Source organism: Salmo trutta, chromosome 8 (genome assembly GCF_901001165.1).
Source record: "Salmo trutta chromosome 8, fSalTru1.1, whole genome shotgun sequence".
Taxonomy (NCBI): Eukaryota; Metazoa; Chordata; class Actinopteri; order Salmoniformes; family Salmonidae; genus Salmo; species Salmo trutta.
In genome coordinates this window covers 27,488,895-27,500,461 of record NC_042964.1, presented here as the reverse complement: position 1 = coordinate 27,500,461, position 11,567 = coordinate 27,488,895, and the positions used below count along the sequence as shown (strand labels likewise).

At 41.7% G+C, this 11,567-nt stretch overlaps 1 protein-coding gene across 4 annotated transcripts in view; it reads left to right on the top strand.

Annotated features, from left to right (window-relative positions):
* Nucleotides 1–10,370, top strand: part of LOC115198622 (N-alpha-acetyltransferase 40) — a 31,991-nt gene extending 21,621 nt beyond the window's left edge. For 3 of the 4 annotated variants that reach the window (XM_029760698.1, XM_029760697.1, XM_029760696.1), the window contains exons 3-8: nt 2,151–2,203; nt 2,382–2,477; nt 4,463–4,621; nt 5,553–5,636; nt 8,860–8,937; nt 9,145–10,370. In XM_029760698.1, coding sequence (XP_029616558.1) covers nt 2,151–2,203; nt 2,382–2,477; nt 4,463–4,621; nt 5,553–5,636; nt 8,860–8,937; nt 9,145–9,292 — 618 coding nt within the window. In that variant the 3' untranslated portion in view covers nt 9,293–10,370. The remainder of the gene's footprint in view (nt 1–2,150; nt 2,204–2,381; nt 2,478–4,462; nt 4,622–5,552; nt 5,637–8,859; nt 8,938–9,144) is intronic. The other variant, XM_029760699.1, reaches the window with a different exon arrangement.
* Nucleotides 10,371–11,567: the final 1,197 nt, after the last annotated feature.

Sequence of the window (11,567 nt, the reverse complement as noted above, 5' to 3'; positions counted from 1 at the left end):
TGAGGCTGGTGTAACCGATGTGAAATGGCTAGCTAGTTAGCCGGGTGCGCGCTAATAGCGTTTCAAACGTCACTCGCTCTGAGACTTGGAGTAGTTGTTCCCCTTGCTCTGCATGGGTAACGCTGCTTCGAGGGTGGCTGTTGTCGATGTGTTCCTGGTTCAAGCCAGGTAGGAGCGAGGAGAGGGACGGAAGCTATACTGTTATACTGGCAATACTAAAGTGCCTATAAGAACATCCAATAGTCAAAGGTATATGAAATACAAATCGTATAGAGAGAAATAGTCCTATAATAACTACAACCTAAAACTTCTCACCTGGGACTATTGAAGACTCATGTTAAAAGGAACCTCCAGCTTTCATATGTTCTCATGTTCTGAGCAAGGAAATTAAACGTTAGCTTTTTTACATGGCACATATTGCACTTTTACTTTCTTCTCCAACACTTTTTGTTTTTGCATTATTTAAACCAAATTGAACATGTTTCATTATTTATTTGAGGCTAAATTGATTTTATTGATGTATAATATTAAGTTAAAATAAGTGTTCATTCAGTATTGTTGTAATTGTCATTATTACAAATAAATAAATAAAAAAATCGTCTGATGCATCGGCTTTCTTGGTCCTCCAATAATCAGTATCGGCGTTGAAAAGTCATAATCGGTCGACCTCTAGCAATAAGTGTTTCCAATGACGACATCAGTGTGCATCATGTGATTTTAACAAATTATGAGTAAGCATTGCCAACAAATTGGTTGATGTCGTAGTTCCAGCTGTTTATTCAATCAAAGCATGTGCTACCACCAGCAGAGCGAGCCTCCCTCTTTTGTGCAAGGGAAGTGAGTTTGGAGAAACTGAAAGTATGCATCTTAGAAATAGTTTTCACATACAAACTTCATATGTCTGAACTCAGAATCAAAAAGGCTTCCCAAAAATAACATGGTCACTGTGATAGAACATTTATCAAAGTCTCATCGGGTAGCCTTATTTCAGATCTGTCCATGTAAACAGGATTGAGGGAAATCGTTCTTCTTGCAAAGCATGTAAACATTTTAATCAAACAATTATATTAATCTGAGTACATGTTAACATACCCATTGACTGTCAGGCGCAGTTTGCATCAGATTGCTATGTCATGATGTGGTTGGCTGATATTTTAATCACAGATCCAGATCTGGCATGCGTCTCCAATGTAGTCAGCCTGGAACGTGACCTATGACCGCGGGGCTCCAGACTAACATTTTTCCCTGGTGGCACTGGTGCCACGAACTTTTGCAGTTGGGGGCTCCAGCCTATGACTTGGCCGCACCAAAAAAAATTGCGGCATCACGCAAAAGAAAAAATAAGTAATCAACTTAGTAATTCACAGTGCTTTATTAAAGGGTGTAATAGAGTATTGAGCTGGGATTCAATAAATCAGTTTTAATTTAACATGTCCACACGGTAATGCATTATTCAAGATATTTTGATGTGCAACATAATCCAGTGATTGTCATGAGTTTTGGGGCATTTTACTGTTAAAATCTGGCTTTTTTTTCGTTCAATAGATGAATTGACCTTAATCTTTATGTGCAATAATATCATAGGCAAATCTATTTGGGGCTAATTCACCTCCTGTGTAAGTGGAAAAGCAAAACACCCACTGCTTGTAGCCATGTATTAATCGAACAATAAATTCACTGTCCTAAAAAAACTTTGCAGTTGTAGCCTACTACCCAATGAGTCCTATGCATACGCAATGGCGAATGCGCACTCCGTATCTCAAAGCTATATCTAAATTGTAAAATAGTTGCCAAATAGCTAAATATTGAGAGTTGAGAAATCAAAATTATACCGACCAGTGACAACAGTTGCTTCCAAATCTGTACAGCGCAGGTCAGACTTTCATTACAGGAATCATAAGGTTAGTTTTAGCCTCCTAAAAAAGTTAACATTTTATTTGTCGTATTGGTGCGAGCTGCACTTTCTACATAGCCACCTGATCATGTAGTATGTGTCTCGCACCGACATGATCAATTACAATTTTACTCACACTTCCAAGTCAAAGTGTCGCAAATTGCGACTAAATGGTCACAGTCTGGAGCCTTGGACTGCCAGGAGTTTTTCCTGACCATGTGACCGACTAACTCATACACACTTCTCTCTCTCACAGCTGGATGACCCTCTGGCTGCTTTCCCCATCTTTAAAAAGTATGACAGAAACGGGTAAGAGATTCTCCTCCTGTGCCTCTCCTGTGTGTGTGTGTGTGTGTGTGTGTGTGTGGCTGGCTGGCTGGCTGGCTGGCTGGCTGGCTGGTTGATAAACATCTGCTCTGTCTGGCTGACTGGTTGATTGTGTGAGATTTATAGCTAACTACTCGTGCCCTGTCTCTCTCGCCTGTAGGTTGAATCTCCAGATAGAGTGTAAGAGAGTGTCCACCCTCAACCCTATCTCTGTGGAGTGGGCCTATGAACTAACCAGGACCAACATGCAAACACTGTAAGGAGGAAGGGTTGAGGGGGAGAGAAAGGGGAGGTGAGGGAGAGTGCAGGGATGAAATAAAGTAGAGGAGAGTGTTAAAGATGCGTCAATTCGTTTCTGGTATCAGAACAAAATAGTCAGCACATAGTAACTTCTGAGTTAGCTGTACTTTAATTAATGCAAACACGTGTATGTTAAATATGTCATTCGTATACGGTCTCTCTGTGACACCTCGCAGGGCAGACAGAAAAGAGGACGACACATCCTTTGTTCTCTCTTATATACTCTGACAGAGAGAGTTCCCGCTCAATGCTGGCCTGTCAGAGGGAGGAGGAGCGTGGTTTAAACTTGCTCCTCCTATCGTCGGCGTGCAGGCTGGTCCCAGCCTCGTGACGCACTTCCTGTCGCCGGGTGTAGTTCTTGTCTTCAGCAGTTGATTTATCCGTAGTTTATATACTTAATATTGTAGCATAGCTTCCCCGGTATATTATATAAGTTATGTAAACAAATAGCCAGTTCAACCCTAACAAGAGCGCAGGGATGGCAAATTGGAGTGAGTGTGTGTGTGTGTGTGTGTGTGTTAAGGATGTCAAAGGTTAAGTGCAAGTCTATCTATAGGTTAATTTGCATAATTTAGTGGATTTCAATTGCTGTCATAAAACCGTGTCGGCAGTCGACCACAAATATTATTTTGCCGAAAATAGTAATGTACAGGAAAGTAGCTGGTAGCTCAGCAATATGACATGGATGCAGAAAGTAAACAGAATAGTGGGTCAATTTCCGCAACAACTAACACCGCACCCAAACCGGCTGTGCACTTGCTCCATCGTGTATACATTTATTTTGTCCCCCCACACCAAACGCGATCACGACACGCAGTTTAACATATCAAAACAAACTCTGAACCAATTATATTAATTTGGGGAGAGGTCGAAAAGCATTAAACATTTTTGCCAATTTAGCTACTTAGCTTACACTTGCTAGCTAATTTGTCCTATTTATCTAGCTTGCTGTTGCTAGCTAATTTGTCCTGGGATATAAACATTGTTATTTTACCTGAAATGCACAAGGTCCTCTACTCCGCCAATTAATCCACACATAAAACAGTCAACCGAATTGTTTCTAGTCATCTCTCTTCCTTTCAGGCTTTTTCTTTTCTTGACTTATTTTGCAAGCTAGCTAAATAGGACAAATTAGCTAGCAAGTACTAGCTAAATTGCCATACATGTTTAATGCTTTTCGACCTGTCCCCAAATTAATGTAATTGGTTCAGAGTTTGTTTTGATATTTTAACCTGCGTGTCGGGATCGCGCTTGGTGTTAGGGGGGCAAAATAAATGTATGCACGATGGCGCACGCGCGCAGCCGGTTTGTGTTCCGTCTTAGTCGTAAGCAAAGCCAGAGGAGACTCGTTGCTAGGCAACTCAGACACAGGCTGCAGCAGGAAGCAGAGGGAGAAACAGAGAGGAACAGCAGCTAATAGCTAAGCTAGCAACTAAAAATGTTTCTCAGAATTTCATATCAACTTTTTTTCGTTGTCCAGAAACGAAATGCACAATCCTCTTCATATTAACAGGCCATCCAAGTTGTTGCATATTTTCCCTATAAGTTTCAAACGGAAATGTTAATATGTTGTGACATGAAACCGCTTGCATGATCAGGTGCGTCTTTTATACCAGTATTTTCTCGCAAATTGCATTTTAGAAAATGTTTGAAAATTATGTATTACATTATCTGCTTCATTAAAGTAGTAAATAATATGAGACTTGCTATTGTCACATGTTTTTAAAGCTCTTATTGGGAAATGTCAGTTCCTTGTACCCCGTGCATAGTATTTTCTGTTGGTCAGGTAATTTTACTGTTAATGGTTAATACCGGTTAATGGGGGTTGGTTAGGTGGCAGCAAAATTGACAGAAATTTGCTGCCCTAGTGTGTATGTGAGTGTGTTTAACATTTCCCACTTGTAAGGATCAATACAGTATTCTGCTTCTTCTGGGCTGCAGGTATGAGCAGAGTGAGTGGGGATGGAAGGAGAGAGAAAAGCGGGATGAGATGAATGACGAGAGGGCGTGGTATCTCCTGGCCCGAGACACAGACTCCTCCCCCGTTGCCTTCTCTCATTTCCGATTCGACGTCGAGTGCGGGGAGGAGGTGCTATACTGGTAAGGGTTATCATGGAGGGGATTCGATTAATGCCCCCGGTAAGCATTGATTGCATTAGTTTTAGAACCGTGAGCCAGGTGACCCATTTTAGCCAATGGGAAGTTGCTCCAAACAAAAGTGATGTAGGTGGAGTAATGAGTGGGGTTCTGAGTTTTCACATGCAAACGTGATTGCTTTTGATAAAAACGCTTTATCGGCCTTCCCAATTAAAAATTTGTTCGAAAATTCTAACATATATTTAATGGAAAAGAGATGTATGTTTCTGAACGATACGTCATGCTGCTGTAACCGATGTGAAATGGCTAGTTAGTGGTGCGCGCTAATAGCATTTCAATCAGTGACGTCACTCGCTCTGAGACTTGAAGTAGGGTTTCCCCTTGCGTTGCAAGGGCTGCGGCTTTTGTGGCGCGATGGGTAACGATGCTTCGTGGGTGTCAGTTGTTGATGTGTGCAAGGGTCCCTGGTTCGAGCCCGGGTTGGGGCGAAGAGAGGGACGGAACCTACACAGTTACACTGCCTTGCTAACATGACCGAGCGCAAATTATTGTTCGATTTGAGAAGGGAGTGCCTCCCTTACTGCTTTTGCCTGTTCACGTCACGGGCCATACCACGGTGCACTGCGGTTCAGCTTAACCGAACTCCCTCAATGTCACCTTTTATGGAAAATGGAACTGATAGAGTGAATCTTGATTCATCATGTCGTCCCTCCTCGTCTACTTCTCCAAATCCATATGTAAAGATCCTAGGGTAGGGACATCAGATTTTCTGCTCCAATGTGCTTTGAGAAGGAGACGAGTAGGAAGGAGACTGAGGAATCAAGGAAATACAGTTGAGTGGCACTACTATTGAAAGGGATTGTTGTTGAATGGTATTGTCATTTAGTGTTCTTCTGGATGTTGATGTATTATTGTTGCGTGTTATTTTTTGTAGTTATGAGGTCCAATTGGAGAGCAGAGTAAGGAGGAAAGGACTGGGCAAGTTCCTCATCCAGATACTACAGCTCATTGCCAACAGGTACATATTATATATTAGTATACACTGAGTGTACAAAACATTAACACTTTCTTAATATTGAGTTGCACCCCCCCTTTTGCCCTCAGAACAGCCTCAATTAGTTGGAGCATGGACTCTACAAGGTGTCAAGCATTCCACAGTGATGCTGGCCAATGTTGACTCCAATGTCTCCCACAGTTGTCAATTTGGCTGGATATCATTTGGATGGTGTACCATTCTTGATACACATGACAAACTGTAGAGCATGAAAAACCCAGCAGCGTTGCAGTTCTTGACAAAAACTGGTGGGCCTGGCATCTACTACCATACCCCGTTCAAAGGCACTTCAATCTTTTGGCTTTTCCATTCAACCTCTGAATGGCACACATACACAATCCATGTCTCAATAGTCTCAAGGCTTAAAAATATATTTTTTAACCTGTGTCCTCCCCTTCATCTACACTGATTGAAGTGGATTTAACAACTGACATTAATAAGGGATCATAGCTTTCACCTAGATTCACCAAGTCAGTCTGTCATGGAAAGAGCAGGTGTCCTTAATGTTTTTTACACTGTATAATATAGTGTTATAGTAATAGATATACATATAGTAGTGTAGTATAATATAGTGTGTATAATGAAGAAAAATATAAACGCAACTTGCAACAATTTCAAAGATTTGACTGAGTTACAGTTCATATAAGGAAATCAGTGAATTGAAATATAGTCAATAGGCCCTAATCTATGGATTTCACATGACTTGGACTACAGATATGCATCTGGTCACAGATACCTTAAAAATAAAGTGGGGCCGTGGATCAGAAAACCAGTCAGTATCTGGTGTGACCACCATTTGGCTCATGTAGTGCGACATCTCCTTTGCATAGTTAATCAGGCTGTTGATTGTGCCCTGTGGAATATTGTCCCACTCCTTTGCTATGGCTGTGCGATGTTGCTGGATATTGGCAGGATCTGGAACACGCTGTTGTACACGTCGATCCAGAGCATGTTGGTGAGTATGCAGGCCATGGAAGAACTGGGACATTTTCAGCTTCCAGGAATTGTGTTCAGATACTTGCGACATGGGGCCATGCATTATCATGCTGAAACATAAGGTGATGGCGGCGGATGAATGGCACAACATGGACCTCAGGATCTCGTCACAGTATCTCTGTGCATTCACATTTCCATTGATAAAATGCAATTGTGTTCGTTGTCCGTAGCTTATGCCTGCCCATACCATAACCCCACTGCCACCGTGGGGCACTCTTTTCACAACATTGACATCAGCAAATAGGTCGCTCAAACGACGCCATGCACGTGGTCTGCGGTTCTCAGGCTGGTTGGACCTACTGCCACATTCTTTAAAAAGACAATGACAAATGAACATTCAATTCTCTGGCAGCAGCTCTGGTGGACATTCCTGCAGTCAGCATGCTAATTGCACCATCCCTCAAAACTTGAGACATCTGTGGCATTGTGCACATTTTAGAGTGGCATTTTATTGTCCCCAGCACAAGGTGCACTGGTGTAATGATCATGCTGTTTAATCAGCTTCTTGATATGCCACACCTGTCAGCTTGATGGATTATCTTGGCAGTGGAGAAATGCTCACTAACAGGGATGTAATTAAATGTGTGCACAAAACTTGAGAGAAATAAGCTTTTTGTGCGTATGGAACTCATGAAACATGGGACCAACTTACATGTTTTGTTTATATTTTTGTTCAGTGCAGTTCCTCATCTAAGTAGTACAGCTCATTGCCAACAGGTTGGTACTGAACCATAGATGGAATTTCTATGCACTGAATGTCTATGATAACCACGCAATAGGAACACTAGAAGGCTCATAAGCTACTCCGGAATGCAAAAACACTGGAAAGAAAAGACCAGTAACAACTAGTGTTGTCACAATACCAGAATTTTGACTTCAATACCGGTACCAGGTTTAGTATCACTATACTCGGTACCATCATGATACTCTACCAAAACGATACCATGGCAAAAACATATGGCATATTAGCCAAAGTCACTTGATTCAGACAGATAAACTCAGCTACTGCTCTGTTAAATTGTTGGGCATCTTTTGAGTTCAGTATCATTACAATTGCATTTTTTTATATAAAAATTGTTCAGACAGCCATGTATGTATTAATTAATCAGTCATACAATAAATCTAACTTTGGTAAAACAATCTAACTACATAATGGTAATCATCAGTACAAAAAAAATAACAAATAAAAAAATGCATGAAATGTATGCATTCACTACTGTAAGTCGCTCTGGATAAGAGCGTCTGCTAAATGACTAAAATGTAAATCTATTGATAACCTGGGTAAATGTAGATTAAGCCTATCCACAATACAGGTGAATGCATATTCAATAAGAGTGTGTTTTGGCTGATTTCATGGGGCTACAGATGACAATCCTTTTCCCTTCCATTTGACTTATTTTATTGTACTGATCAACAACATTTGCAAAGAAGTAGCTTCTTTTATAAAAATGTGTACAATCACTTTAACCAGTAATGACATCATTCAAGAGGCAGTCAGTTCGCTGAGGCAATAGATCATCTTTGGGAGAGACTTGAGAGAGAGAGAGACCGAATAAATGTTTTGGTCAGCTTTGAAATCAGCATATTTTGCATTATGGTTTTCATTTCACAAACTAAGTACTAGGGTATCAAATTGATGTTAGCTTTAGCTGTCAGTTAGCAAGGAAAGTTATCCTACAAAGCTGGAAGCTACTGGTATTTTCTTCCTGTGTAAAGTGTTTTAGCCTGTATGGACATTGTTTTGCGAACAGTAATTAATTTCAACATTTCTGCATGCCATGTCGCGTTATTCAAATGTGTTAACTTCTGTGCGTCATGAGTGGAAAGCTAAAACGATGCATCCCAGACTCCCAGTGCAGGCTGGAAATGAGTAAGTGGAGCAGGCACGGTGTACACTATAATAAGGGGTCGGCTGCGCTAATAGACAGGCTTGATCCATGAGACACATTTGACAGAAGTACCGAAAGTAACACAAATTCTTGTACTGAACCGTTTTTCATGTATCAAAACGGTACCGAAGTTTCGGTATACCGTGCAACACTAGTAACAACAAGCTATCTGAACTATTCTACCACCAAGCCCTATAGAAACTGAAACTATTTCAATCTCTTTCTGTGTCTCTCTGGTCTCTTTCTCCCACTCTATCTTTTCCCTTTCGTTCTTTTTCTCTCTCCCACCTCTCTCACCCCAGCACACAGATGAAGAAGGTAATGTTAACAGTATTCAAACACAACCACGGGGCGTACCAGTTCTTCAGGGAAGCCTTACAGTGAGTCTCCATAGCTTTTCAACAGCTTTTCAACATGTACAAACACATTTATTATGATTATGTTCTTTAGAAATAACTGTTGGCACAGTACTCTAATCAATCCACTCCTTCCATCTCTCTTGCCTCTTTTGCTTTCTGTGCATCTTGTCTTTCTCTCTCCCCACTACCCTCTCAATATCTCCCTCCTCCTCCCTCACCCCCTCCCAGGTTTGAGATCGATGACACCTCCCCTAGTATGTCTGGTTGCTGCGGTGACGACTGCACCTATGAGATCCTGTCGCGGCGGACCAAACACGCGGAGGCCTCGGGTCACAGCCATGGGGGAGGGGGGCACTGTGGGGGCTGCTGCCACTGAGGGACATGCCCACTTCCTTTTTCACCACGTCCTGGTCCCATGCTCTAAAACCTCTCCCACTTTCCTAATCATGAGTCATTACCGTTCCCCCCAACCCCCAATCGTACACCTCCCTTTAAGCCCCAAAACTGACAGACCCCCGACCCCCTCTTTTCTGTCCTGTATCGCACCCTTCCCTCGCCCCTCCATATTACACGTCTTTGTTAGGAATCTGCTTGTGCCCCGTCTGTCCACCCCTCCTTCCCTTCAACAGCTTTCTTAACAGTCCCAAGGCTCCATCTCAGTAATCCTAACGTGCGTACTATTATGGATAGAGCAGTGTATTGGCCAAGCATTCTGAATGGTAGACTAGGGTGGATGTTGGGACAAGAGCCGTACAAATGTATTTCTCTTAGTATGATGAGGTATTCTGTAGAATACTTTGCACCCCCTCGCTCTTTTTCTCCCTCGCTCTCTCATCACAGAAATATACAGAGCCTCTGATCAGTTTCAGTTTATTTTCTACAGTTTTCAAAATGCAATTGGATGTCAGGAAGACCCACTCTTGCCATGTTAAGACCCCTGGCTCCTCCCTAACAACCCCTTCAGTAGTTTGCATGGCAACCAAGTCACAAAAACGTTTGTTTTTCTGGATTATTTTCAATAGATTTCACCACCCAGATGATTTAGGTCCTGAAATGGCACCGTATTCCCTTTACATATATAGGGGATAGGGTGCCATTTGGGACGCACCCTATGTTGCTGCCGGCATTGTGGGCCTTGTTGCCATCTCTGTTTACATACAGAAACCTTCAGGGTATTGTAGTGACCTGGGTTGCCAGATTGGGAGGTTTCCATAGAAGTCTAACAGTTGACCCTGTAACTGTTAGTGTTGGTCTCAAATTGCACCCCAATCCCTTTATAGTGTCCTACTTTCGACCAGGACCCTTAGAAACCCTTCGGTAGTTTGCATGGCATGTCACAAAAACAGTGTGCAGTAGAAAGTAGTGCACTATAAAGGAAATAGGGTGCCATTTGGGACACAGTGAATGGAAAGAAACTCAACAGATTGGCATCTCACCCAGGCTTACAAAAAAAAGTAAGACATTTCACTTGTGCATTGTATATACAGTGCATTCGGAAAGTATTCAGACCCCTTGACTTTTTCCCCAATAAAAATTAGGTTACAGCCTTATTCTAAAATATATATTTTTTTAATACACACAATATCCTATAATGACAAAGCAAAAAACAAAGTATGTTTGCTAATGTATTAAAAAAATTAAAAAAAGAAGTCATTTCCATAAGTATTCAGACCTTTACTCAGTACTTTGTTGAAGCACCTTTGTCAGCGAATACAGTGTCGAGTCGTCTTTAGTATAATGCTTGGCACACCTGTATTTGGGGAGTTTCTCCCATTCTTCTCTGCAGATCCTTTCAATATCTGTCAGGTTGGATGGGGAATGTTGCTGCACAGCTATTTTCAGGTCTCTAGAGATGTTCGATCTGGTTCAAGTCCGGGCTCTGGCTGGGCCTCTTAAGGACATTCAGAGACTTGTCCCGAAGCCACTATTGTGTTGTCCTGGCTGTGTGCTTAGGGTTCTTGGTGACCTTCAATGCTGCAGACAATCCTGTCTCGGAGCTCTACGGACAATTCCTTCGACCTCATGGCTTGGATTTTGCTCTGACATGCACTGTCAACTGTGGGACCTTAAATAGACAGGTGTGTGCCTTTCCAAATCATGTCCAATCAATTAATTTTCCCACAGGTTGACTCCGATCAAGTTGTAGATGATCAAGGATGATCAATGGGAACAGGATGCACCTGAGCTCCATTTCGCGTCTCATAGCAAAGGATCTGAATTTTTATGTAAATAAGGTATTGTTTTTTTATATACATTTGCAAACATTTCTAAAAACCTGTTATCGCTTTATTATTATGGGGTATTGTGTGTAGATTGATGAGGGAACATTTTTATTTAATCAATTTTAGAATAAGGCTGTAACGTTCAAAAATGTGGAAAAAGTCAAGGGGTCTGACTACTTTCCGAATGCACTGAAGATGAGCTGTTTTATGTACGATCTCTCATTTTTCCCCCTCTACTTTCCAACCCGATAATATCCTATATCTGTCTCAGGTTTAAATCCCAACTGACACTCCTCGTTTTTCTTAGCAAGCATGTTACGGTCCAATAGTTTGTGGTAAGAAGACAAATCACCCATTTCCTTAACCCTTAAACAATATGGGCTTCTTTTCCAGACACAGATTAGCCTAAAACTAGTCCAGGAATAAAAA